The 27,543-nt window shown below is 42.0% G+C and overlaps 1 protein-coding gene across 5 annotated transcripts in view; it reads left to right on the top strand.

Moving 5' to 3' along the window:
* DOP1A (DOP1 leucine zipper like protein A) overlaps positions 1–27,543 on the top strand; it is a 75,803-nt gene that overhangs the window by 7,314 nt on the left and 40,946 nt on the right. For 2 of the 5 annotated variants that reach the window (XR_012801162.1, XM_075597931.1), the window contains exons 2-15: positions 6,756–6,946; positions 7,803–7,984; positions 10,139–10,309; positions 11,295–11,484; positions 13,148–13,246; positions 14,489–14,588; positions 17,242–17,351; positions 18,611–18,719; positions 19,531–19,651; positions 21,204–21,323; positions 21,976–22,090; positions 23,543–23,572; positions 25,892–26,125; positions 26,745–27,366. Coding sequence is in view for 4 of the 5 variants with exons in the window: in XM_075597931.1 (XP_075454046.1) it covers positions 6,809–6,946; positions 7,803–7,984; positions 10,139–10,309; positions 11,295–11,484; positions 13,148–13,246; positions 14,489–14,588; positions 17,242–17,351; positions 18,611–18,719; positions 19,531–19,651; positions 21,204–21,323; positions 21,976–22,090; positions 23,543–23,572; positions 25,892–26,125; positions 26,745–27,366 (2,341 nt within the window). In the remaining variant the exon portion in view is untranslated. Of the gene's footprint in view, positions 1–1,396; positions 1,592–6,755; positions 6,947–7,802; positions 7,985–10,138; positions 10,310–11,294; positions 11,485–13,147; positions 13,247–14,488; positions 14,589–17,241; positions 17,352–18,610; positions 18,720–19,530; positions 19,652–21,203; positions 21,324–21,975; positions 22,091–23,542; positions 23,573–25,891; positions 26,126–26,744; positions 27,367–27,543 lie in introns of all 5 variants that reach the window. The other 3 variants (XM_075597932.1, XM_075597933.1, XM_075597934.1) reach the window with 3 other exon arrangements.

Genomic DNA, 27,543 nt, shown 5'->3' with positions numbered 1-27,543 from the left:
GAGCACATTAGGAGCATAACTGTCTTCCAACCATAAGATGTATTTTCTATTGAGACCGAGAAAATAGCACTGGTTGCTGAGAGGAGACTTGCAATCCATCCGTTGTAGTTGTTGCCTCGATACTCCAATCATAATACAGATGTCAAACTTTTTATTTGAACAGTAATACATTCTGAACCTGGTGCGGTTGGCTAGGTTTCTCTTGTGGCATATCACTAATATTAGAAGTCCATTGCAGTAGGTAGATCACATGTCAGACATGGCATGGTCTGCAGATATCTGATACTGTACATGTAATTTTTATAGTGGTTCTCAAGACTACTCACTGCCAACCTAAGGATTGAGTCCATATCTCATACACTGTTCTGCAAACCTCAGGTGGGTTGCAAACATTTTTAACGTATGTTCTTTACTACTTCATTTTTGCATTATACTTTTTGTAGTTAAAACAGCAGTCCGTGGGGATTTTTAATTTTTAGTGCTTTTTAATTTTTTTTTTTTAATTTGAAGAGATCAATTTTTGCCATTTGCAACACTTTTTTTTATTTGTAAACTCTGATGCTTTGTTTGAGAGAAGTGCCTGGGAGGCTAAAATTGAGCTCTACCCAGAGCCCAGTGCAGTCTAAAGGTTGCAATGGTAACCATAGAAGCTTTAAAAATGTAAGAAAAAATAAATACAAAATCATAATTTTAAGAGCAGGATATTGTATTGTATGTCTTTATTTATATAGCGCCATTAATGTACATAGCACTTCATAGCAGTAATACACGTGACAATCATATTGATAACAAATAATATAAATAACACAAGTGCTTCTGACATAACAGTAACATTCTGGAAAGGGAGTCCCTGCGACAAAGAGCGATTCTGGCAGCAGCATTTAGGATAGATTGTAGGGGAGACAGGTGAGCGGCAGGAGGTTACAGTAGTCGAGATGGGAGAGAATGAGGGCCTGTGTCAGTTTCTGCAGTTGAGCAACAGAGGAAAGGGCGTATCTTTGTAATACTGCAGAGGAAAAAACGACAGGTTTTGGCTCCCTATTGAATGTGAGAAGAGAATGTGAGAGAGGGGTCAAGTGTAACCCCCATGCAGCGTGCTTGGGCTACAGGTTGAATGATACTACTTGCGACAGTAATGTGGAAGGAGGTAGTAGGGCCAGATTTGGGAGGAAGTATGAGGAGCTCTGTTTTTGCCTTGTTAAGTTTAAGGCGGCAGAGGGCCATCCAGGATGATATAGCAGAGAGGCATTCAGAAACTTTAGTCTGTACAGCAGGTGGTACTAAAAGTTTTTGGTATCCATATCAACCCATAACTAATTGCAAGTAATTTCCTAAGGAGACTGGCTCCTTCAAGAGATGAATACAGTATGTTCATTGGAGCTTTACTGTGTTACAGGTAAGGTTGAAAAACAATGTTCCTTCCTCATCATCAAGTGACAGCTGGCAAAGGCTGACTGCAAACTGACACGATGCATTTTAATGGTGCCTGTAATGTAACAGAGCGGCCCTGGAATCCATGTTATCGCCAAAGTCTGTGTGTGGAACTTCAGTCTTTGTAATAAAACCAGGCTTCATGTGACCGCAACTGAAAGTGAGTGCACCAAATGGTCAATTATTCTCCTGAAATAACATACTGGATAATCTGACTTGTCTGACCTAACTTCTTTTCTTTCAGTCCTGTGCTTAGCATAGTTGGGAAGACCATAAAATGTCTTTAAGGATTTAACAACTTGCATCTAATGATCCACTTAAAAAAAACTTTGTAGTTACGTTGCCAGAAAAACATGCACACGATTCATGATCAGGGTGACTTCAGTCAGTCTTTCTTATCTCTCTTTTTTTTTTTTTTAGTTTTTTAAATGCAGCAATTCATCATTATTATTTTATTTTCAAAATATGAAATGCACGCTATTTGAGCAAAATTGTCTGAACAAAGTGATATGGCCACCAGGTCAGCATCACGCCAGTGGGCAAATAAGAGCGTGGTGTTGCAGCTCTTGGGTGACGCTGACAGCCATATTTTTTTTGGAAAGTTTTTTTGTAACGTATTTTGTAATGGCACATAAAATACTGTATATCTAAATCTCGATCCTCTAATCTCGATTCTCTAATCTCATGTTAATCTCCCCCCCCCCTAACCCCCCAAAATAATTCCAAAGTCCCAAATGTGAAGAAGATTGCTAACATTGAATGTGTGCCCTATACCGTCCACGGGAGGTCACAAGTACTAGCACACATGTAGCCCTGTTGATACAGTATGATTTCTTTTTTGCTTGTTTCTGGGCTAGATAAATTCCATAGCACTTGGGGACCAGTAGATACCATCAGAACAAGAGGGGAGGCATTTATCTTCCATTCCTGAGATCAGGGGCAGGTGACACGCTTGTGGGAGAGAAAGCAGTCTCTGGCATTATGGGAGCGTGTCAGATATTGGTAGACTACAGTTATGTGGCCCTCTTGACATAATCCCCCTTTTCTACTCTGATGTGGAAGAAGTGTGGAGCATTACAGCATCCTCCTGGCCCTGTGGTCACGACCTCCTGGCTTATTACTATCCTACTACTGTCCTTTTACAACAGACTAGTTTAAAATGAGGGAAGAGCAGTGCAGTAGTAGGAAGCAACTAGCAGTGCTGGGCAGAGAGAAGCCACGATTGTGGGCGAGAGTGGTTCCACCTGCATTAATCATTCACAGATTTAGATTTTGGTGGGTAGAAAGGTAGCAGAGGTTTTCTGCATACTGTCACTTTCTTTAGAAATAAAATCTCTTCATAGGACACTACCACAGAGAAACTCTGCAGACACCCAATATGTTGTTGACCATATGATCAGAAATAGGATTTTTTTCCATTTTGTCCGTCATCTAAATTAACATAGGTCAACTATGTAGCCTGCATGGAATAGTAATCGGAAACATGATTTGAATTTGTGTCCAAAAGATACCTCAACTCGTAATGTACTTGTGGTGAGTGAATGGACCATGGTGTGGACAGGGCTTCTCTCGGACCATAGAGCAGAGACGGGGAAGCATTCTCAGTCTTATTGCTTTCTCCTTGCAGGAGGTGAGAAGCAAAACAGTGGCAGTCCTCTTCTACAAAATCGTTATTGTGGAGCCCTGATTGATGTAACTTAGTGACACTTTTATATTGTTCTATAACAGCATGCCAATTAGAGGGCATCTGTCAGGTTTTTTGCATGCAAAAAGTAACAAGATGTTTGCTTTATTTATGTAATGGCTAAGAAAAACTAATTGGTGTCATGTTAGTATAAATATATACTATACACGAGTGTCGATATTTATAAATAATATATATATATATATATATATTATTTTGATGTATGGTACAAAGAAAACGTACAGGCATACCCCGCATTAACGTACGCAATGGGACCGGAGCATGTATGTAAAGCGAAAATGTACTTAAAGTGAAGCACTGCCTTTTTCCCACTTATCGATGCATGTACTGTACAGCAATCATTATATACGTGCATAACTGATGTAAATAACGCATTTGTAACAGGCTCTATAGTCTCCCCGCTTGCGTACAGCTTCGGTACAGGTAGGGAGCCGGTATTGCTGTTCAGAACGTGATGACAGGCGCATGCGTGAGCTGCCGTTTGCCTATTGGGCGATATGTACTTAGTCGCGAGTGTACGTAAAGTGAGTGTACTTAAAGCGGGGTATGCCTGTATAGCAAACACCGTTTTTTTTTTTTCTCTTACTAATATGCACATTGAAATTTTGCCTTATTTTCTTCATAAATACAATTGGACCGTTACACAAAAGGTACACTAGGCACTCTGTCGTGGGCATCAGAAGTAAAAATGGATATGTTCATAAGATATAGTTAAGCATGGTGTGAAGTGCCACTAAATCACCAAGATACATGGTAAAAGGGTGATTTGTTGCCTTGCTATATCATATTGTAGACGTATAATGAAAGCCAGTAGCATTAAGCACATCTGTTCTGATGATGCTTACTAAAAAATACACTTCATTTTGTGTATTTATTTGCCATGATCACTTTCTAGACAGTGATTAATGAAATCCAGTAAAACTTCCCCACCCTCACTGTCCCGCATACCTTTTTACAATATAACAAGCATTCGCTATAGAAATGAAAGCAATACTAGAGCAGTCTCTGCTCATTTAATAAAGACAACTAGCAATATATACATTGGTGTTTAGAGTTCACAATGAATTGAGGGTAAATACAAAACCAAAAAAATGAACCCAGAAGGCCAACATCAGTAATTATTTCCTTCAGTTAGTGTCATTCTGTACATGGTATCACAGGCACCTCCACACTGAAGGTGTTAAAAGAGCATAATACGCTTTTTGTCTTTAGGCTCAACTTAAGTAAGACTGATACAGTAATATTTACAGCTCTCTTGGTATCGGTGCGCACAGACTTCTAGAGGAGTCTCGCTCGTTGTGGGAATTTCACTGCTGTTAAGGCTCCAAGTTCTTCCTAAATTTCACAGTAGTCTAGCTTATCAAAATCATAATTATTATATTAAAGTAATCTCTTGCTTCAGGTCCAAATCTATCACTCATTTAAGTCCTTGACAGCTGCAATCAGGATTGCTTAAACTCTCGCGATATTCCTTACTATGATACGTTGCAACAACGTGGTGAATTAGGAAGAAGACTATCTAGTTTTGATCCAGAAGAGGATCAAAAGATCCCCCAATTATGCACTTGTAGCAGTGTGCGCTAAGATGCCGCCGGAGCTCCGCGTAGTATCTGAGAGTATGGGAGCGGCCATCTTAGATCTCGCGCATGTGCAGTAGTGTTGGTGTGGTGGCCATCTTAAAACGGCTCCGCAAGACGCCGCGCGGCAGTACTAGTCCCAGGACCCTTTGGGTTAGGATGCCATATGGTGCTAGCCAGCCAATAGGGCTAGAGCAGATGGCAGGATATCCTCCGCAGCGGAGGATATGCACGCCAGTCGGACAGAGGCAATGGAGCAGGTAGTGTCCAGGGAGCAGTGCTTCCTTGGACTAGGCCTAGTCATTGCCCTTAGGCCCCAGCTAGGCCCTGAGTCACAACCAGCTGTGTATTGTAGGGAAGGCCCCAGATAGAGACGCTCCCCGATTAGCACATAGAGGTGCTGTTGCATTGGTGCCAAAGAGACATTAGGTGAGACACTGCAGCTGGAGCTCGCCTCATGGAGCAGATCGGCACGCATAAGGTGTGAGGAGATCAGTGTTGGAGGCCCCAAGTTGTGGGACCTGACTGAACCTTTGTTCCACTAGCTGCACCTGGGTACAGGAGTGTCCAGGAAGGTATAAGTGAACCAACGGTTCACATGGGTAGCGCTACCTCATACATTGGGTGGGACTGACATTGGGAAGGACACCAGGGTCATTGGTGCCACCACGCCCTCCGTACTTTGGGGTGGAACCACCATGTGTTAGGTTATTGGGCTTTACTGTGGGTTACAGCTATATGGTTGTTATATGTTTGTTCAGTAAATAATCGTGTTATACCTTGTGTGTGTGTGTATTCATTACTGTATTGGTTCCTGTGAGATGTTATCCTGCCAACTCTGGGATCCCTCATAGGAGAAAGAGCTCACCCCAGGCTCGCGGAGGCTTGGGCTAACTGTGAACAACAGGTATAGCAGTATGTGTAGTTTTCCTTAGGCACATGGAAAGGGGGCTACACACTCAATACATGTAAATCAAAATAACAGGACTATAGTAGTCCCTCTCAGATTGAGATTATATTAGGCGGTCACTAGACCACCTAATATAATCTCAATCTGAGAGGGACTACTACAGTCCTGTTATTTTGATTTACATGTATTGAGTGCATAATTGGGTTATCTTTTTGATCCTCTTCTGGATCAAACCAAGATAGTCTTGCAATTATCCCCACATGCACCTTACCTTTTATGCATACTTTATATTTAGGAACTTAATAGGTGAGCGGTTCTATTTATCTCTAGAATTAGGAAGAAGGCCTGAGTCCTTCATGTTCCAGAATACTGGCAAACTGTAAGACTGAAGCAAGATTCCTAAACCAAACCTGTGCCTGTATGTAGAGCAAAGACCGAATATTCAGTAGACTTGTTTAAATAACCGGTAAGAGTAACTGGGTACATGCTTCAATCACCAATAAATCCTATTCATTATTCCAGGCTGGTTGTGCCATGCGCTATTGTTCAACATTGGGAACATGACCATGTGTGGCAGCTAAGCTTTCCAGATTTTGGCGATCACATTCTATGTTTTCTACTTTAGTGTCTGCAGTGAAGATGTTAGAAAGCTTTGGGAGACACAAGGATCCAAGATCATATTTATTAGGCAGTCTTCTGCCATGAAATACCTTCTGACACTGCATGACACTTCTAACAAATGTTAGATAGACAGCACTCTGTTAACTCCAGATGTCTGCCACGGGTGCTCCGTAAAAAATGTATCCGAAGTGATGATCCTGGGAGAAGCAGCCCCCAAAATAGGCACAACCAGTGGACCTTTATTTCTAAATATTCAACGTTTCAGCACCACGTGGACCTTTGTCAACAACAATCAAACAGAAGACTGCTTACTAAATATGGTCATCAATCTTTATATAGTGCACCTTGTTCTTAGGCTTGTGAAATAAGCTTGGAATAAAGTGACACACAATATTTTTGCGTGTGGTGTCCATTAATATAATGAGATCTGTTAAAAAAAATGGAGGGGGGGGGAAATGTTTTATTAAAATAACAGATATAGTAACCATGTTTGTCTTTGCACCTCTTTTAGGTGATGGTTTCCCATGAGCATAGAGGTGGTCTCTAGCGGGACTTGGTGGGAGAATGAACACGGAGGAAGTGGAATTATTGAGTGACTCCAAGTATAGAAATTATGTGGCAGCTGTTGACAAAGCATTAAAGAACTTTGAATACTCCAGCGAATGGGCTGATTTAATATCTGCACTTGGGAAGCTGAATAAGGTATGCCATCTTGTTAAATAGAGAAGGCCTATTACAGTTGAGGCAATGATGATTCAAATGTTATGACACCAATCAGCCATCGTTTTATTTATTTATTTTTTACACAAATTGTTTTTGAAGCTCGTCCTTATTTCTAAGTCCTCGTTTATAATCATCCAGTCTTCCTGTCCCTAGAGGAGATCTGCTATGTTCATCAATAATATAAGCCAAGACCGGAAATATAGCCTACCGGTCGTGGTATAAGTTAGAGTTTCGGTGGCTTTTCAGCCGAGTCCTTGCAGATGAGAAGCATCAGGATATTCGAGAGGCATAAATCCTCCATGCTTATATTTATTTCTGAAACCTAAGAACGTTAGTGTTTTGTATGGACTGATAAAGCACATACACATTTTATGAGTTATGTAGGGAAACTTTTGGGCACTACCTGTCCAATCATAAAAGTGATATCCTTATTAAATATAATTCATTACAGGCTAAAGCTTTGGAACATTACGGATCCAAACCACCTGATTGTTCTTCATTTTGAACTATAATGACCTTGTAATGCCACAAAAAATGTCAGCTGAATCAGCTAAAAGGTTAAAATACAAACAGATTCAAACAAATTTGGCCTAATATAATAGTAATACAATCATAACAGCATTACCTGTCTAATCATACTCTCACTAACTCCTCCAGCTTGGGCGTATATCAGGCAGGTTCTTTGAGGACTATGACTTAACAAGAACAATAAGTATAATTGGAATATGACATCATTTGTAAATTGCTTTTTGTGTTAATATTAATTTTCCTCAAACTAGTGCTGAAAATCTGACTAAAGTCTTCACTCACTGAAGGGGTTATTATTTCTTGTCAGGTCTTACAGAACAATGCAAAGTATCAAGTTGTTCCTAAAAAGTTAACCATAGGTAAGCGGCTGGCACAATGCCTTCACCCAGCATTACCAGGGGGCGTCCACAGGAAAGCACTGGAAACCTACGAAATTATCTTCAAAATTATTGGACAAAAGCGTTTGGCCAAAGACCTCTTTCTGTACAGGTAACAGACCTTTAAAACAATATCTTCCATTGTTTTCCATGTATAGTAGTATAGTATAGTAGATGTGGGAAATGAATCCCTGATAGGTGCTACTAATGTCTGGGTGATGTTTGCAATATAGCATTAAAATCCAGGAGAGAGTTAAACTTCAGATGAATGCATGTGCAGTAATGGGCTTGAATGCTCACCTTGTAGCCATAGTGTAGGATATCAATATAATGGTACAGCAGCCCCACAGTGAGTGTGTGAAATGGGCACTCAATGAAGAGAGCACACCCCACACCCACTAATGGGGCAACACACCTCAATCCCTAGGCATGAGCAAGTATATAGCCATACACAATATGCACTGCAATGAAGATATAGTCAATAAACTCACGAGTCATCAGGTCCTGGAGAAATTCAGCGTGCCTCCTTCCGGTGCAGGTAAATCCAAATAGAAAAGAATGGTGGAGCACAGCTAGAAAAAATAAAGGGCTGGAGGCTTGTGGCTAGTTAAAAATGCTTTAATCTAATGCATAAGTAGACCGGGCTACAAACAGGTTCTCTAACGCCTTTCGCGCTGTCAAAGCTCTTTGTCAAAGAGTAACCTTGGTGTGCATGAATCACTCATTTATAGATGCTGAAATGCGGAAGTATGTTCGCGCCAAAAAGCACCCCCCGATCACGTGGTCAGGTGTAATTACGGGTGCCTATAGGATTGAAAGAACCTCCGCAATATCGAGCATGTAAAAGGAGAACAACAGTATTAAAAACCCAAATATCTGGGTGACAGGGAAGCAGCTGACAAGGTAGAGACTCAGCAAGTGGGTGGATATTTGGGTTTTTAATACTGTTGTTCTCCTTTTACATGCTCGATATTGCGGAGGTTGTTTCAATCCTATAGGCACCCGTAATTACACCTGACCACGTGATCAGGGGGTGCTTTTTGGCGCGAACATACTTCCGCATTTCAGCATCTATAAATGAGTGATTCATGCACACCAAGGTTACTCTTTGACAAAGCGCTTTGACAGCGCGAAACGCGTTAGAGAACCTATCTGTTTGTAGCCCGGTCTACTTATGCATTAGATTAAAGCATTTTTCAACTTGCCACAAGCCTCCAGCCCTTTATTTTTTCTAGCTGTGCTCCACCATTCTTCTCTACTTAGTAGTATAGTATGTATAGTCAGACCTTGAACTCACAGCTTGGATTGTACTGCAGATCCATGCTTAGCACAGGCTGCCTGGAAGATCCCTCTCTGCTAAAATTAGCCATATTGGAGGGAAGCAGCATTCAATGCACAATAATATTGTTGAGACGACTTGTGATTTAAAGATAATGCGCAGGAAATAGTCTTATTGTGAGTTTTAAATTGACTTAGTGTTTGAATATATTAACTCTGTACTCCAATTATGATATTAGTGAGGCAGACCTTCTATAGTCCCTTCACATCTTCTAAGGTCACGTTTATAGTGCAGGCGCGCACCACAAACACATGTGCGTTCCTTAATGAGGCCACCCATAGTGTGCACGAGCGTGCAGAGTGACCGCGACCGCCAATTTTGAAAATACAATTCAAATAGTTTTTTTTCCCACGTCACGAGAGCGGTTCAGCCGGTGAGGGCACCGCTCACGTGACGCCATGCCTGCAGTGCATGCTTCACGTGTGCACACCGGTATTATAATCGCGGCCTTCACCTGTTGTGTACCAACTCCCTTCCACCCCGTCATATAGATACTGCAGACCTTCTACTGTGCATCCTGCAAACCTTCATCCTGCATGCCCCATAGAAGCACTTTTATTTTGTTTAATAACACAAAAGCACATTGTGTCCCTTATTTGATCGTTTGCAAGTTTTTGACAGTGTAACTTTCATTTTCAAGTACTTGCAGCTGACCAGCTAAATGTTGGTCAACGCACCACTACCATTTTGTGTATCTGCAGGCCACTGCCACCAAAAATACCAAAAGGCTTTCGTGGCAAATAATATATTGCTCTGTGTTTTATTTAACCCTTTAAACCTTAATAGATTAAAACAAGTAGTACTGTCACGTTACACATTCTATTTTCACACCCTCCCCCTTTAACAATTACCACTCAACAAAGTATGTGGCTATTATTAAATATTTCCCTGCTGCAGTTGTACATTAATGTTATCTTTCTTTTCCAGCTCTGGCCTTTTCCCTCTTCTTACGAATGCCGCAATGTCTGTCAAACCAGTGTTACTTAGTCTGTATGAGATTTATTACCTACCTCTAGGTAAGACCTTAAAACCAGGTTTGCAAGGACTGCTGACTGGAATTCTCCCCGGCCTGGAGGAGGGCTCTGAATACTATGACCGGTAAGTGACTGCTAAAGTTTTCGTTTTATACCGAATGCACATTACAGGCCTTGTTTACAAAAAATCGCTTTAGCTCCTAATTACGTTATATCCATATTCCTAAAGTAGCTCACACGTGTGCCAATTTACAGTACATGTTACGTTTTCTACTGTTTTTATTACTAAGATATTTATTCCAATCTCGGCATAGTTTGGGGCAGGGCCTCCTTTTGTCTTATGTTGACCATAATCTGTTGCACTTATTCCCAATGTGTGTAATGTACATTATTTACCTCCTATTGTAATGGTGTAAAGTGCTGCGTACATGGTTGGCGATATATAAATACAATTATACATACAAAGTGTCCCCTATAGAAATTGCTGTACTGTTGTCCTAGTGAATTTAGTGTTCCCATATAACTGTTAAAACAAAGGCTCTGTGTGTTGCCACAGCATTATCCATATTCTCTCCACTTTCAAGTACCTGTGCCCACCAAGTACTTCTCCTCTACAGACCTAACCTGCCCCAATGCTGCAGAGATCAATAATGACCAGGAACCATAGAAGTTGTTTGACATTGTCGTGGCAAACAGTTACACAATTATAACAGTTTAGCTTTTCTGGTTGTCAGATGTTGGTATAAAAACAGCACCTTCAAGCAGCACTGAATGTGACATCTTAATATACTCTACTAGAATCCATATTCCAGATATGGAATATTAAATATTGGATACCACTATTCCTGCCACGTCGTGGCCAAACACCCATGTCTCTTCCCCACCACCAAAATGGATTCTGATGGGGGGAAATAAAAAGCTTGATTGTTAAATGCTGTAAACTTGCATGTACTGTACCTCCTGTTGCAAAGTAATTATTGCATCTACTTTTGCTAGATTTCTGTGTATGTTATGGAATCGGATGACAAGTCAATGCATGGCATGTTAACGTGTATAATACATACAGTACATAGAAGCATGATTTGTCTTATTTCATTGTTTTCCTATAGAACCAACACACTATTGGAGAAAGTGGCCTCCGCAGTGGAGCAGTCTGCTTTTTACAGTGCTCTTTGGGGAAGTCTCCTCACCAGCCCCGCAGTGCGATTGCCTGGGATCACCTACGTGCTCTCACATCTAAATAGGAAACTTTCCATGGAGGACCAGCTATATATCATTGGCAGTGACATCGAGCTAATGGTAATGGGTTTTGCAGCCTGCTTTGACAGGTTTCTCAGGCATAGTTAAGATCTTCTCTACCATTTTCACATTTCTGATGAAGGCACACAACCTATTTCTTCACTGGCGTAAATGATTGACACTTCTGTTACTCATGTACATATATTTACGGTTTTCAGGCTGATGCATGTCATTAATGTATGTGTTTAAGCAAAGTGTGCTTATATTGTCTGGTTTCCCCAATTACACCGTTTAGTTTGTATGCCCCCACTCCCATTCCCATGTCACACTCTCTACAGTACATTAACATGATTTATCTCTTTGACATCTTTCACTTCCCCCCCCCCCCATATTGTTTGCATATTTATAATGGAGATTATTTTACATCTTCTTGTGCCAACATGAGCATTCTTTATAGAGATTAATATATGGAGTGTGAAGATTCTAGTAATTGGGATCCACAACGTATTAAACTTTGAGGGGGAAAAAACTCTGCAGAACTGGCAAAGTCCTGTTACCCTGGACTGCACTGTGACTACTGTACATACCTGTAGTCTGTCGGGCTTTGAGTTAGGGCTACCTGAGAGCAGGGTGCACTCACTGAACAGGCTTCAAAACACAGCTGTCTGAAGCTAGACAGACTTGGAGTGCCATTAGACTGGTATTAGCCTGATGCCAAGGGCTCTACACAAGAACTCCAGGTATTTACTACTGTTTAATTTGTTCTGTTATGCTGAATGGATATATTTTAATTGTGTGCTGAATTGAAGCCAAGATTCCTATGCATCCGAGCATTTGTCCAGCCTCAGATTCACCCTGCGGCCGCAACAAGAATCAATATGGTTTTGACTGGACATATACATTGAAGCTCTGCATAATAAAATCACCTTAACTTGCTCGTCTCAAATCTTTGCAGAGTTTAATATCAACAAAAGTATAAATGTACTATAACAAACTAATCTATCCAGAATGTGGCTTGGAAACCCCTTACATGAAAGCTTAGGAAAAATATCTAAATTTGACTTTTTCCTAGGAAACCTGCTTTCTTTTTTGGCGACATCTAATTTTTTCATATATGTATTTTCTAAATGGAGATTCACAATACAAATTATTACTAATCCCAAAATTCTGATAGATGCCGGAGAGAATGCAGTTAGGTTCTTTTTTGCCCATTTGGTGGGAATGTCCAAAGATGTCATTAATTATTATTAATGTTTGGTTTGTTAACAGTAGCTGCTATAATTATAATTACTAAGCTGTGGAAAAATATCAAACCCCCTCAAAAATGTGGTCTCTCTTTTTTTACTAATTTAAAAATAGTCCCCTTTATTCTCATAAAAATGTTAGCTTTTATTTCATTGTTTGTTATCTTAACAATTGTAATTCTAATTAGTTTTATTTTTATGGAGGTTTTTTACTGTTCACGTACTGCAGCTATTTGTTGATTTTATCGGTCTAGTAATATTGCTGTTAATACTTTATTATTCTGCAATAGATGTTTAGAATAGGATATAACGTGGTACATTTGATGTTACACAATTTTAGTGATTTCTTCTATTATTTGCAATATTTGAAAATACAATAACATTTAAGTGATTAAAAAAAAAAATACTAATACTCTAAGAACATGAGATCCAAGCTCTTCCAAGCTGTTTGTCAGCAATTTACTGGTTGTGTTTTTCAGGTGGAGGCTGTGAGTACGTCTGTGCAGGACTCCAGTGTGCTGGTTCAGAGAAGCACGCTCGATCTTATCCTCTTCTGCTTTCCCTTCCACCTGAGTCAGGTATCTAGCCTTCTGATCATCTCAAATGACCATTGCAACACACTGCAATGTGTTTTTGATGTGAATGCCTGTGGGGAGGGTTTTGTTTCTCCATCCTGGTAGCCCCTGTAAAGTGCTTTGTGTGCTACTATGCACTATATAAATACAAATGAAACAACCACCCTGGTTTTTTTAACCACTGTTAATGAAAGTAAACATGCCAACGCAGCTGCCAGGTTAAATCCATTGTGTAGCCAACTTGTTAGTCATCCGTTCTTTTTCTGCTTCCAAGATCTTGGTGATGTAATCGTAGAAGCCCCCTGGCCATATGTCCGGTTCAGTGGGCATGATGATGGGAGAGGTAATTCTTCATAAAAAGTAATCTTGGCGCCTCTTGCTGCAGAATACCAATAATCTCTGTAATTAGAAAATGAGTGACTAGGTATTAAAGCCCCACAGGCAAGAAATTGGGACACTTCTGTATGGAATGCTCTGTCTTCAAGTGAGAGGCCCAGAATTACTAATCGGGAAGTCACTTTGCGGGCCATCAAAGGGGATTGGTCATAACATATTTTATGGCCAAGCAACGTTTTGTAAATTTGAAGCATAATGTGCAAGTACTACAAGGTTAGTTCATACATTAAACCGCAGGATGGGAACGACAAACTTTTTTTTTTGTTTTTTTTATTGTGCAACTTTGCTAGGCATAGAAAGCACCAAATAGATAGCCAATAGATAGCCAATAAATGTCATTAAACCGAAGCATGTACAGTGGTCTTTGCTTCTTAATGTGTAATGTTTTAGAAATATTTATATTTGTTTTTCCCTTTTATATCGGCTGTAGGGCTAAAGTTTAAGTTTTTTTAAATTCTCCTGTTACTGTAAAGAAACCGCTTTTAGTATTTACTCATTTATGTTATAATACTGCTCAAGTGGGTAACAGATCACAAACTGTTCCTTATTTAAAATGATGATGTGTTTTTATGTGAGAAGCCTTTCTTTCGGGACTGAACTACCAAAGGATTTCCTGAGTGTCCTCTTTTCTACGGTGTTATCACAAGCTTCATGTTTCTGTGATATTGAGCCTTCACCTCCTTCCATGCTGTAAGGTCATGTAGGATAATCCATTGTGATCAGTGAACAGAGATGAAACGGTGTTTCTGTATGGTCGCAGGGCTAATAAGATATGACCTCTACAGCACTGTTCAGGTTAACCAGTCACATCGGTGCCAGTTACATTGCCTTCTCAATGTGTTTGTGTAGGCGACTCGTCCTGACATGATCCGTATCCTGTCGGCGGCACTGCGTGTGGTATTACGCAGAGACATGTCGTTGAATCGGAGACTTTACGCGTGGCTTCTTGGTAAGTTTATCATCATTTTCATCCCTGTGCCATGTTTTCTACCCGCAACTAGAGTCACAACCAGATTAATTTGTTACACCGACACCGAATTCGGTGCTGCATATTAAAAACGGGCAATTGAGTGTTTGTGGCCTGACGGCAGGGAATAGATTAAAGTGACTTGCTCAAGGTCACAGAAAGCTGGCACTCCTTGAACCATGTTTTCTGACTGAAAAGAAAAAAATGTTTCATTAAAACAGATCACATCAGATCACTTCTCACATTTGCTAAGAAGTTGACTTACCTGTAGGCAAACTGGTCATGCCTAACGGATATGGGGAGAGATGTTTTTGAGATGGTCTGTTGGTTGATCCATTTCCATGCCAATGTTAAGCTGCGTATTCTGTGATTTACAGCCGACTGAAATGTTCAAGCTGCCTAATCAGAGGTTTGCAGCTAAAGAGAGTTCTAGATTTCCTCTTGCATGTCCATACCCAGAATGCTCTCTGCCAGCAGTCTTTCACACCGTGTGAAGAAATGTTTGCACAGAGTGCTGCAGCATTCTCTATGTAAATGAGCTATGGAAGATTAAGCAAATGAGAAATTATTCATCGCAAACAAACAACGCTTTTTTGCTCCTATCAAATGTAATCCCCTCTAGCATTCAGAGTGTGTTGCAAATCCATGTAGAGGAGGTGAAGTATTGATAGAGTATCAACAAGGTTAAGGAGGGAAGACTATTTCACAGAAGCGCTAGAACATGGTTGATGCTCTGAAGCTGGAGGTTGGCAGGTTCCCTTCGCCTTTTTGTTGTCATGTGCTTGTTGCTCTTATCAGTACTAAGAAAGGGTGGTAGATTCCTGAATAGCCTCACAGCAGAACTGGCAGAGGTTCTGCTCAATATGAGAGGAGCGGCTCAGTGAGAAAAGACACTGACTGGCACTGAATTTGAAGCAGGGGAACCTGGTTCAATTCCCGGTGTTGGTTCCTTGTGACCTTGGGCAAGTCACTTTATCTCCCTGTGCTTCAGGCACTAAAAACATAGATTGTAAGCTCTACGGGGCAGGGACCTGTGCCTGCAAAATGTCTCTGTAAAGCGCTACGTAAAACTAGCAGCGCTATACAAGAACATGATGTTGTTGTTGTTGTTGTGGTTGTTGTAGTATGAAGGAACCCATGGGATCATATAGGGTCTGAGGATTCCCAGCAGATAGGAAAGGGAGCAGGCAAGCTGGGCCAAGTGCTTCTTATTTGCCTTCAATTTAAATGTTCCATCTATTTAAGTGAAAGCTCGCAAACAAACTTTGGTGTTGACACTTTGTTAATGTAAAATGTGGTGTGGATTGGACGTGCTGCACCCACGTTATTTTATTTCCAGAGTCCATGATAATCTAAATGGCCAAACAGCCTCCAGCTTTGGATTTAAAGTTCTGTACCAAGGTAGAATAGGTCATCTCATCCCACTCCGGGAGGGTTTGCAAAGGATTTTATTTTGTGCCCGAGACATGATTATTAACTGGAGCAGATATGAAGTAGCTCTTTTACATCCTGGCTGGCAGAGGGATAAGTCACTCTTCACACGGCAATACTTTGCTAGGTCTTCTGCAAACAGAGGCTTCTTACTTCCTTTCTCGAGTTACAGTTCAGCAGCGTGTCCTCCTAGCAGGGTACTAATTATATCAACCTATAAAATAATAATAAAAATAGATATACATGCTTTACATTGTACCTGTGTTTAAAAGCTAGTAACTTTATGTCCAGTAATCATTTCCGTTAATCGTGTAAAACAAAACATTTGAAATATGAAAAAATAGCTGCATACTCTGTGTGTGAATGTCATCTTGGGGCGTAGCGTTTCATAAGCTGCTCGTAATTAGACGGTATCTTTCCATTAAAGTATCTGTGATGTGACTTTCTGCGTTCCTGTAAGGCTGAGTCACCGCTGGCACTGAGCGCCGGGTGTCCTGCATGTGCGCGCGGGGGGGATTGTGGGTAGTTGAGCGAGCTGGAAAGTACAGTAGAACGTTTTTGTTTACCTAAGCGCAGAGCGTGTGTGCACGAGCGCGTGTGCACAGTGTGAGTGGGGACTTAAATATATCTATATATGTAAGTAACCGCCGCAAGCTCAGCGCTAGCGGGGACGCAGCCTTACACGTGAGTTGCTTTGATTTCTCATTAAGGCAATTTTTTTAGGTTAAAATCATCATCAGTGAAACTAGTCACAGTTTATAATATCGTTAAACATGAAAAGCTTTTTTTCCATTCTTCGCAAAAGTGTAAAGAAATTAAATATTGTCTTTGTACGCTTAATGTAAATATTCAAACCCCTTTATCATCCAGCGCCAATGCATTTGGAAATCTTAAAATGTGAGGCTTTAACAATCAGAATTGATCAGTCGCACATGAGCCTACAGCGCTGTTGTAACAGGTATATCTCGTAGCTCTAAATGTGTTCTGAAAGACTGCGGCTTCTACATCAGCACAGGAATTAATAGACTAATGTTTTACATGTGAAGAATAGCCAGTAGTTCTCTTGTTAAACTGTGACATGGTCTCTCTCTTGCTGGCATTATGGAAACTACACATTTGGTGAGTTCTCAGTACTTGGATTTTCTTTTAATGCCAGAAGCGGCTGATTGGGACACGCGTGTGACTTAATTTCGTTTGTTCTAAGGTTTTGATAACAACGGGGCTGTTGTAGGACCAAGGAGCACGAGGCAAAGCAATCCTGAGGAACATGCCATCTACTATTTTAATACCTTCTCCAAGGAACTCTTAGTCCAGGTACCTGTATATTTCTATCTATTCCATGCTAGTGCTGGTTTTACATTTTATAGCAGCACTACTTGCTAGTGAAGTGGCATTCACTTTTATTTATTCTTGTACTGCCCATTTTGTGTTTCTAAAATCTAATTTCAAAATAAAAATATGCTGGATCAAATTCTCTAGAAAATGGCGGAGTAACTTAATATGTTCCCGTCCATGTACACTGCTCCCTGAACGTCATGTTACACACATCATACCTACATTTTATGCATCCACATCCATTTACACTTGCTGTAGAAATAATGCATTCAACTAGAAACTGGACTGTGATGGGGAGTGTAGAAAAAGGAATGCAACATAAAGGCCATTATCTTAAAGGAGCAATCCACCCTGACTAACCTCCATTTTCTTTTAGAGGAAGGAGGGGGGTCCTCCAGGAGCTCAACCGCATTCTTTTCAGCTCCGGGGGACCCTCCAGTTCTGGAGATCATTACTGGCGAAGTTGCCGGTGTTACTTCCTGGTTTGTAATGGGGCATTAAATGGCCATCCAATAGGAAGCCACAACCGATGATGTTGCCGCTTCCTATTGGCCTGAGGTTGGCAGCCATTTTATGCCCCTGAGGGAGTTTTGTACAGAGTAACTTCACCAGTAAGTATCTCGGGAAGAAGGAGATGTTTAGCTCAGGGGGACCACTCGGGACCGTGCAGTTTCCACCGTTATTAAAAAATTAATTAAAGTGGAACTGATCCTTTTTTAATGTAGAAATAGAGGGGGAATTCTGGCTCTTTGGCTGTGCAGGGATTCATTTTTTTTTATATATAATATATAAACTTGTTTCCTACAAATATGCTTTGTAAGCCACACAAAACAGGACCTGCCTGTTTCTTATTCATTATATCAGATATAATATAATGTATATAATAAAGTACTAACCCAGCACACTCCTAGTAATATGGATCTGTTTGAGTGCTCTTTTACACAGCAAGCAGGGTTAAAATGCAATATATTGGTTATCAATTAGTACCTTCATTGTATTTGAAGACAGTGTCACAATGTCCTAGGTTACTTTTAAAATGAATATATCATTTTACTTTTGTGAGCTCTATTCTGCGGTTACAAGTATCCTATTTTTAGGACTGTAAAACTAGATTTTCAAATAGGCTATAGCTAGTCCTACCCTTTTTCTATGCTTAATTTTCTGAGCGGTCCCAATAAACAGACGTGTATGTATGTTAACGTGCTATGATTAATAATTGCTGTATGCTCTTGGTGCAGGCGATGGTCGGAATCCTACAAGGGAAAGAACTCAGCAGAGAGAGTCCACCAGTACAAGACTTGAAGCCATTTCGTATTCTTATAAGTCTACTGGACAAGCCCGAGCTAGGTAAAAATATCAATGATCTGATTACATTTTTGCTCTATTACAAATCTTCAAATACCTTTTGAGTATTGGCCCCCCTATAACCACTATGGCTAGACATATGCAGATAGTTGGCCTCTGCTTCCCCAGGGGTTAATATTCCCACTGTTATTGTTAATGGGTTAAATAATTGACTGGTTGCATAACATTGGTTCCGTCACCTTGGTATATACACTGATCTCCCATCAAATGGTGTTCCAATGTATGTGCTCCAAAATAAACATTAATACTGTACCTTTGTTTCGGCTCTTGTAGCATTATAGCAAACCATGCATACCTGCAAAACATATACATAGTAAGCACACGCGACATCCCCAGGGACGTAAAAGAAACAGGGCCAAATCTATATAACTAATGCATTCTCAATGAATAGTTGGCTGTGGCTCAAAAACCCTTAAGAAATACCTCCTTCCCAGGGTATTATAATAACAAATAGAAAAGTGTATAAAGGAAAATTCTCACTATTTCTGCTTTAGAAAATACATGAACTGTATATATTTCTGATCAAAAATTGTATATATTGAATAATACATATAACGTGAAAACATATAATAAATATTGGCAAAAAATACAGTCCCAAATATATTCTTGTTAAAAGGCTTTTGCCCAAAATGTTGTCCTTTATACAGTTGTGTTTTTATATATATATATATATATATGCAATATATAGTTGCTGTCGTCGTATAGTCTTTTCTAAACCATGTATACACTGCACATGTCACAGTGTATATTGGTGATGGGACTTTGTTCATGGAGGCTTGGTATTTGTATTTAGGTCCTGCGATTCTGGAAGACGTGCTGATAGAAGTGTTCAGGACCTTGTATACACAGTGCAAAGCAGAGCTTGATCTTCAGGCACAGGCTCCTTTTAGCAAAGACCCTGCTCAACTTAGCAGGTGAGTTCCCGGGAGGCTGGGTCATTGAGAATCCACTGGCCCACTTTAAATATTCTGTGAAGCCATCCTCCTCTTGTTCTGGAAGAATTCCGCTCCATTCAAATGAATGGATCCTAAAACTTCCTGGACAAGGGAGAAGAAGACTTCAGAGCACATTCAATAGAGTTGTGAAATCTAAGCATGCGAAATGGAAACATGCCCTGTAAGCAACATATCATGGTCAGAACCTCACTTCTCAAAATCTGCATGCTTTAACATAAAGCAACATTGAGTATGACTTTGCAGTTCTGACTATCTAAAGCTTGTTCTGCTTTGAGAATGGAGATCCAAAGGTCTCAAGTGTCTTACGTTAATAAACTCAATATGCCAATAAGGGAGTTCATGTTCTAAAGCAGGGGTGCACAAAATGGGGGGGACGACGCTTACAGAGGTCTTACGCTCTTCCCCAAAGCATTTAAATTAAATGCCGGGGGAGGGAGCGCAAAGCCTCTGTAACTCACTTACCTGAAAGGCGGCTTCTGGCGATGCTGCGTCAAATTACGTGGCGTTGCCATGGTAACGTAACATGATGTCAGAAACCGCCGGCAATCGGGTAGGGGGGAGAGCAGGCAAAGGGGTGCAGACGTAAAAGTTTGACCACCCCTGTTCTAAAGTACTCTCCAAATGTTGTGGTTTAAAGTGCAGCGTACATGTATCCACACAATTAAAATGATAGTCCTGTCACGGCTGCTTGTTTTGGTACAAAGTTGTATGCATGTAAAAGTTACTATATGGACTGATCAGTTTACACCTGCTTGCTTTCTCCTTATTAAATAGTACATTATGTGATATTTGTCTTTTAGACGGCTCTCTTAATTATGGAAACAGCCTATATACCTTTCATCTCATCAATACTTAAGTTTTGTGTAGGGTTCTCCATCTTAAGTATTACATTTTGAGCTATGGGGGGGAAATAAATCCACACACATTATGTAGACTGTTGATTATTTTACTATTGAGGCTGCATTGACCTTTCATTTTTATTGACCCCCTTTGAGCTGCACTGACCTTAAATGATTATACTAAGACATTGCTGTCTTGGTGCTGTGTATACTACCTTGTTCCCTTTTTCCAGATATACAGAGAGAGCCTAACGTCCCATAACACACACCATATCCACAAAGATGTTGGAAGAAACGGAAGGTCCAAGGCCCAGAAAAGGATGCTTATCGTTAGCACACCTTTACGCCCATTTAATTGAATGGGAGTAAAGGTGTGCTAAGGTTTAGCACCCTCTTGTGGATCTGGGGCTAAGTAATAGATTAGTGGAATTAACATTGCCTTTGAAGCAGGTGAACCAATTTTAAATTCCTTTGTCCATTCTTCTTGTGATCTTGGTTGCATCAATGTGTCTCCCTGTGCCTTAGACTATACTGTATGTTCCTCGGTGCCGGGGCCCATTGTGCCTGTCAAATTCTATGTGCAATATATTGTTCATAATGTATAAGGCAAAATATTATGACATATAAGACTCTCAAATAAATCACAATCCTTTTTTTTTTCCCTATGAAAGTAAATTGAGAGAAAACAAGAGGACTGCAGAGCTAATCAAAACCGCTAACCTACTGTTTAACTCCTTTGAGCCTTATTACATGTGGGATTACATAGCTCGCTGGTTTGAAGAATGCTGCAGGTAGGTTTATTTTTTATTGGATTAAAGTAATCCTTTATTTAATACCACTAAAGCTCTACCACAGAAGACATATTACTACCATTAGCATTTGGCCCATAGGCATGGTTATTGTACATTGCAGTAACACAGCTGTGGGAATTGTCAACTAAGCTATAGAGTAAGACAATGTTCTTCAAAGTATTACAATCCCTGTAATTGTTGGGGATTTTATCTTTTAGAACATGAATACGATTCAGACCAAGACCTGCATCTAAAGTGTGTGTGTGTGTGTGTGTGTGTGTGTGTGTGTGTGTGTGTGTGTGTGTGTGTGTGTGTGTGTTTACACATGCTCTCTAGAGGGCGGATTGAACTTTATTTTGCTCTTCTCAAAATGTTGACACTCAATGACATCTCTCTTGTGAAGAGCACATTTACGTGTGTGTGTGTGTGTCACACATACAGAAATGTGTATTATAGTCTACATACTTGTATACAACGTACTCTTCTGGATTTGTATACACATTTCTCAGCTGGATGGAAGTTTCTTGTATCTAAATAAGCTTTTAAAGGACATTCCTTGATGTATGTAGAAAACCCCCCACAATCTATCAGTAACTATTTAGAGATCTATTCAGTACCATGATTGACTTCTTTTTGTATTTACCCTCTTTAGGAAGACACTTCACGCCAGACATCAGACATCAGCTAGCGATGGTAGTAAGCCGTCTGAGTTACCGCTTACCAACTTCTGCTTGTTGGTGGATTTCTTGTTGGATATAGTGTCTTTGGTAAGAGCTCACTTGACCACCTATATGAATTAAGTGAAGAAATAAGTACATTTGATGACCATCTCTGGGACTTTATTTAAAGAGCACGATGCCCTACGGCTCTGTGCTGCAAAAATGTGACTCCTTGCACTCATTTGTCAGTTAAGAGAGCATCTTTAAATAAGCCCCACAGTTACAATCCCGCTGTCATATTAGTTATACAGATTGATTGTTTTCTGAGATAGTTCTTTTGATCCATTAAAGCAGCAATCTGTCCAGTCAGGGGTGGATAATCCATTGTGGTGAATAATTGTCCAGGCGATGTACATTGGGCGGCTTGCATCATTCTTGCTGCTAAATCTAGGCAAGCACAGGAAAATGTCCCGTCACTTGCCCCTGCGATCTTGTATCTCAGCATTTCTTTTGCGAGTGAGGCTGCATTTTTTCCTGTGATCCCCTATTCAGTATGGCGTGACGGGAGTGGAGCTTGGAGGTTTGCCTTGCATGGAGAAGCGGCTTCATAGCGTATTGAATAGGGGCCTGGGAGTCACTTACAGAGATGTCAATCGCTAAAGACTGAGCGAGATCTGTGGCCAGAAACATGGCATTTTACTGCAAATGTGCACATTTTTATCAATGAGACTCCAGTGAAGCCTGCCTGAAAGTGACTGTCAGTCACTCCCAGGAAATCAGTGAGCATTGACAGGTCTGCACTTTAGAAGTTAGCTGCTTTCGGAGTAGTTAAGGAACACGCATCACCAGGTTAACAAATACATCTTTTTAAACGAAAATATCATTTATTTTCAAATGAACCCTTTGGCTGATAGCAGAAACAGCCATACACGTGAGAACGTTTTCAGCTATTAGACTAACGATAGTATTACACTTTTGCCATTTACCCGCCTTCCTATACAGTATGTTTTTATGTATCCTACATGTATCTCGTAAAATGGCTGCCATTACGATATGATGTGTTTTTTAACCCCTCCTTTTTACAAGGATGGAAATCAGGGGGTCCGTGGACCTTAAACTATTTTCAGCTCTTGGCGCCCCCTTGTTGGCGAGATGTTTTCCGTTGAAGATAGCACGTCCACAGGAAACAAAATGGCGTTGTTTAAAATATCCCCAGTCAGGCGGGCCTGTAGTAATCCTTTGCGGTTTCCTATTGGCCCTCGTCATGCAGGGGCATCTAGATGCCAGGTTTTACCCGTGCTACCTTCAACGGTAAGTATTTTTGGGGTCCCCGGAGCTGAAATTAGGACCGGTCAGCTCCAGCGGCCTCCCTGGTTCCCATCCGGGTAATAAAGAAACATGGGAACCCGCTGCTTTAATCAGCTGTTACTAAAAAAAAAAAAAATTTCCTGTATTGTGCATGTATTATTGCCTTTTTTATCAATGTTTAATAAAATGACTGCTGAACCTGTCCTTGTATGTCTTTCCACTTTTCCAATCTTTTGCTTTCTTATTTCAAAGCCTACTAGAAGTATGAGAGTGATTTGTCAGGTACTGTATTGCAGCCCCTTTTCATCAAATCATAGTAACACACAACTGCATTTGACTTTGTGTTCCTATTTACTCTCTGTATATGCTTTGGGTGTCGGAGGATTCAAAGTTATGTCATATTTTGAGCTATACAATATTAGTTGGGGGTTAAATATGAAGTATACTGTATGCAAGACACAGCCCAAGTAGTGTGTGTCTCACACACACACCCACACCCACACCCACATTGGAAAGGGTTGAGTTAAGCAAGTCATTTGACACGTACTACATGAGGAAACCTGTATTTCCACACACTGGGACGGGCTTTCAATAATTGTTTTACTCTAGCATTTCTATTAACCCATGCATTGCCAAAGGGATCTGCTTTGCTGCGTTAGGCAGTGGGTTGTAAAGTTATGGGGTTGTGCAATCAAATCCCTGTAATGTGACATATTTGTGGTGTGTTTACCCTATTACACTTGCACAGTTAGTTATTCGTTACTAGTACCCACAACATACGCCTAGCTTAAGCGTAGGATGAAACTGCCCATCTCTCTCCCAGTGCCCTCCCGGGATCTCTTCCCCCAGTGCCCTCCCGAGATCTCTTCCCCCGGTGCCCTCCCGAGATCTCTTCCCCCAGTGCCCTCCCGAGATCTCTTCCCCCAATGCCCTCCCGAGATCTCTTCCCCCAGTGCCCTCCCGAGATCTCTTCCCCCAGTGCCCTCCCGAGATCTCTTCCCCCAGTGCCCTCCCGAGATCTCTTCCCCCAGTGCCCTCCCGAGATCTCTTCCCCCAGTGCCCTCCCGAGATCTCTTCCCCCAGTGCCCTTCCCGAGATCTCTTCCCCCAGTGCCCTTCCCTAGATCTCTTCCCCCAGTGCCCTCCCGAGATCTCTTCCCCCAGTGCCCTCCCGAGATCTCTTCCCCCAGTGCCCTCCCGAGATCTCTTCCCCCAGTGCCCTCCCGAGATCTCTTCCCCCAGTGCCCTCCCGAGATCTCTTCCCCCAGTGCCCTCCCGAGATCTCTTCCCCCAGTGCCCTCCCGAGATTTCTTCCCCCAGTGCCCTCCCGAGATCTCTTCCCCCAGTGCCCTCCCGAGATCTCTTCCCCCAGTTCCCTCCCCGAGATCTCTTCCCCCAGTGCCCTCCCCGAGATCTCTTCCCCCAGTGCCCTCCCCGAGATCTCTTCCCCCAGTGCCCTCCCCGAGATCTCTTCCCCCAGTGCCCTCCCCGAGATCTCTTCCCCCAGTGCCCTCCCCGAGATCTCTTCCCTCAGTGCCCTCCCCGAGATCTCTTCCCCCAGTGCCCTCCCCGAGATCTCTTCCCCAGTGCCCTCCCCGAGATCTCTTCCCCCACTGCCCTCCCCGAGATCTCTTCCCCCACTGCCCTCCCCGAGATCTCTTCCCCCACTGCCCTCCCCGAGATCTCTTCCCCCACTGCCCTCCCCGAGATCTCTTCCCCCACTGCCCTCCCCGAGATCTCTTCCCCCACTGCCCTCCCCGAGATCTCTTCCCCCACTGCCCTCCCCGAGATCTCTTCCCCCACTGCCCTCCCCGAGATCTCTTCCCCCACTGCCCTCCCCGAGATCTCTTCCCCCAGTGCCCTCCCCGAGATCTCTTCCCCCAGTGCCCTCCCCGAGATCTCTTCCCCCAGTGCCCTCCCCGAGATCTCTTCCCCCAGTGCCCTCCCCGAGATCTCTTCCCCCAGTGCCCTCCCCGAGATCTCTTCCCCCAGTGCCCTCCCCGAGATCTCTTCCCCCAGTGCCCTCCCCGAGATCTCTTCCCCCAGTGCCCTCCCCGAGATCTCTTCCCCCAGTGCCCTCCCCGAGATCTCTTCCCCCAGTGCCCTCCCCGAGATCTCTTCCCCCAGTGCCCTCCCCGAGATCTCTTCCCCCAGTGCCCTCCCCGAGATCTCTTCCCCCAGTGCCCTCCCCGAGATCTCTTCCCCCAGTGCCCTCCCCGAGATCTCTTCCCCCAGTGTCCTCCCGAGATCTCTTCCCCCAGTGCCCTCCCGAGATCTCTTCCCCCAGTGCCCTCCCGAGATCTCTTCCCCCAGTGCCCTCCCGAGATCTCTTCCCCCAGTGCCCTCCCGAGATCTCTTTCCCCCAGTGCCCTCCCGAGATCTTTCAGACTGTAGCACAACTTGCAGTGTAATAAGTGTGTATGAGTATTTTTGTTCACACATTCAATATGTTAGTATTTGATTCCATACGAGCCGCTGTGAAAGTGTAGCATGTGCCTGAGGGCTTTTGCTTTTAGTGTTTGTGTAATGCAATTACATTTACAAAGTGTATTATGGGAACAATTATTATTTGTGTTTTTAATATTTTCCTTTCTTTGCTTAGGAGACATACATTGAAATACAAACAGAGCACCTGCCTCAATTACTGCTCAGGATGATTTCTGCTCTAACAAGCCATCTCCACGCTTTGCACCTGAAGGAACTGGCTGACTCTCTAAGGCTTTGCTCAAAAATCCTTAGCAAGGTTCAACCTCCACTTCTGTCTGCAGGCACTGACAGTACTCTCCAGTTTCCCAATGGACAATATAGCTCCTGTAAAGAGAGGGACGATAAACGGGTAACGTTTGATATGGCATGTCTAGGGCTCGTCTATTCCTATTTCTTGTGCCACACAGCACAATGAAACATAAAAGACTGTGACATAGAAGTAATATACATGGATTTGTATGCTAAATTATGTACATGGATCTAGGGGGTGGCTGGAAAGAAAGTACGATTGGTTCTCGAAAGGCAGTGGCTGTGAACTATGGAATAGAAAGTCTACATGGGAGGAAGAACTGAGGGATGTTTGGTTGCTTTCCATAAAAACAGTGGGGAGGTGTTGGGGATGAGGCGGGGAGGGATTGGTGATTTTCTGCACTTTTTAGATGTTTTATACATTCAAGCTATTCTGACCATTTTGGGATTACCTTTGAACTGCAATGGAGTGCCTCTCTGCCCCAGTATGTTGCAGGCTGCATAGGAGGCATCTCCGCAAAATGCTAGTTTACAAATAAACCTTTTTTGATTTCCATGTGTTGCTTATTGGAAAGGCAATTCTGTGATAGCACATATATTTTTCCAGACATGTTAAGTCGTTTGTTTCCCTTTATTGCCATGCAGATTAGAAAGTAACTTGTATTTGTATGCAATCGATACTGTAGTATGCTTCATCTCGTCATTTGCTTCTCTCTTAGCTGTCTCCAGTTTCATCTGAAAACCCAGGCGAGGTGTTTGAAGATAGTGAGAACCCCCCAAGCAGTCGGTCTTCAGAGAGTGGCTTCACGGAGTTTGTGCAGTACCAGGCGGACAGAGCTGATGACATTGATAGGGTGCTGAGCGATGGTCAAGGAGCAGCTGGTCTGCCGTTAGGTAGCACTTCATCAGAAACTGAAACAGCGTCTACTGTTGGGTCCGAAGAAACAGTTGTACAACGTCCATCCACAAACCCTCATGGGACAGCTAGCCGGAGTATTACATCGACCCAAAAGACTGCAATGCAGTGCTGCCTAGAGTATTTCCAACAGTTTTTGACCAGACTAATTCACCTCTACATTATGCCTGGGAATTCTGTGTCTCAAACGCTTGCAGCTGATCTTCACGGAGACCTCGCAGAAGGGCAAACAGATGCCACAAAATGGGAGACGCCTGCACCAGACATTCCTAAGGAGAAGAAAGCAAGCAAACAAACTGCGCCAAAGGAATACCGCCCTGCCTTTACCGCTGCGTGCCAGCTCTTCCTCGAATGTTCCAGTTTCCCTGTTTACATTGCAGAAGGCAGTAAAACGTCAGAGATTCATACTGAGAAGACTGGTACAGGTATAGACAGCAGTTTTTGGTGGCGCAGAGATAGTCACAGGAGAGGACTGCTTTATTAGAATACAATTTGGCTAAAGTTCATGCCATTTTGTCATCTGGGAATGTTTTTTTTATTTTTATTTTTGTGGCAATAACCTATACTGTTAAATATGTTTATATATATATATATATATATAT

This window comes from Ascaphus truei, chromosome 4, assembly GCF_040206685.1.
Source record: "Ascaphus truei isolate aAscTru1 chromosome 4, aAscTru1.hap1, whole genome shotgun sequence".
In the NCBI taxonomy this organism is placed as follows: Eukaryota; Metazoa; Chordata; class Amphibia; order Anura; family Ascaphidae; genus Ascaphus; species Ascaphus truei.
This window is presented reverse-complemented; position numbering and strand designations above follow the sequence as displayed.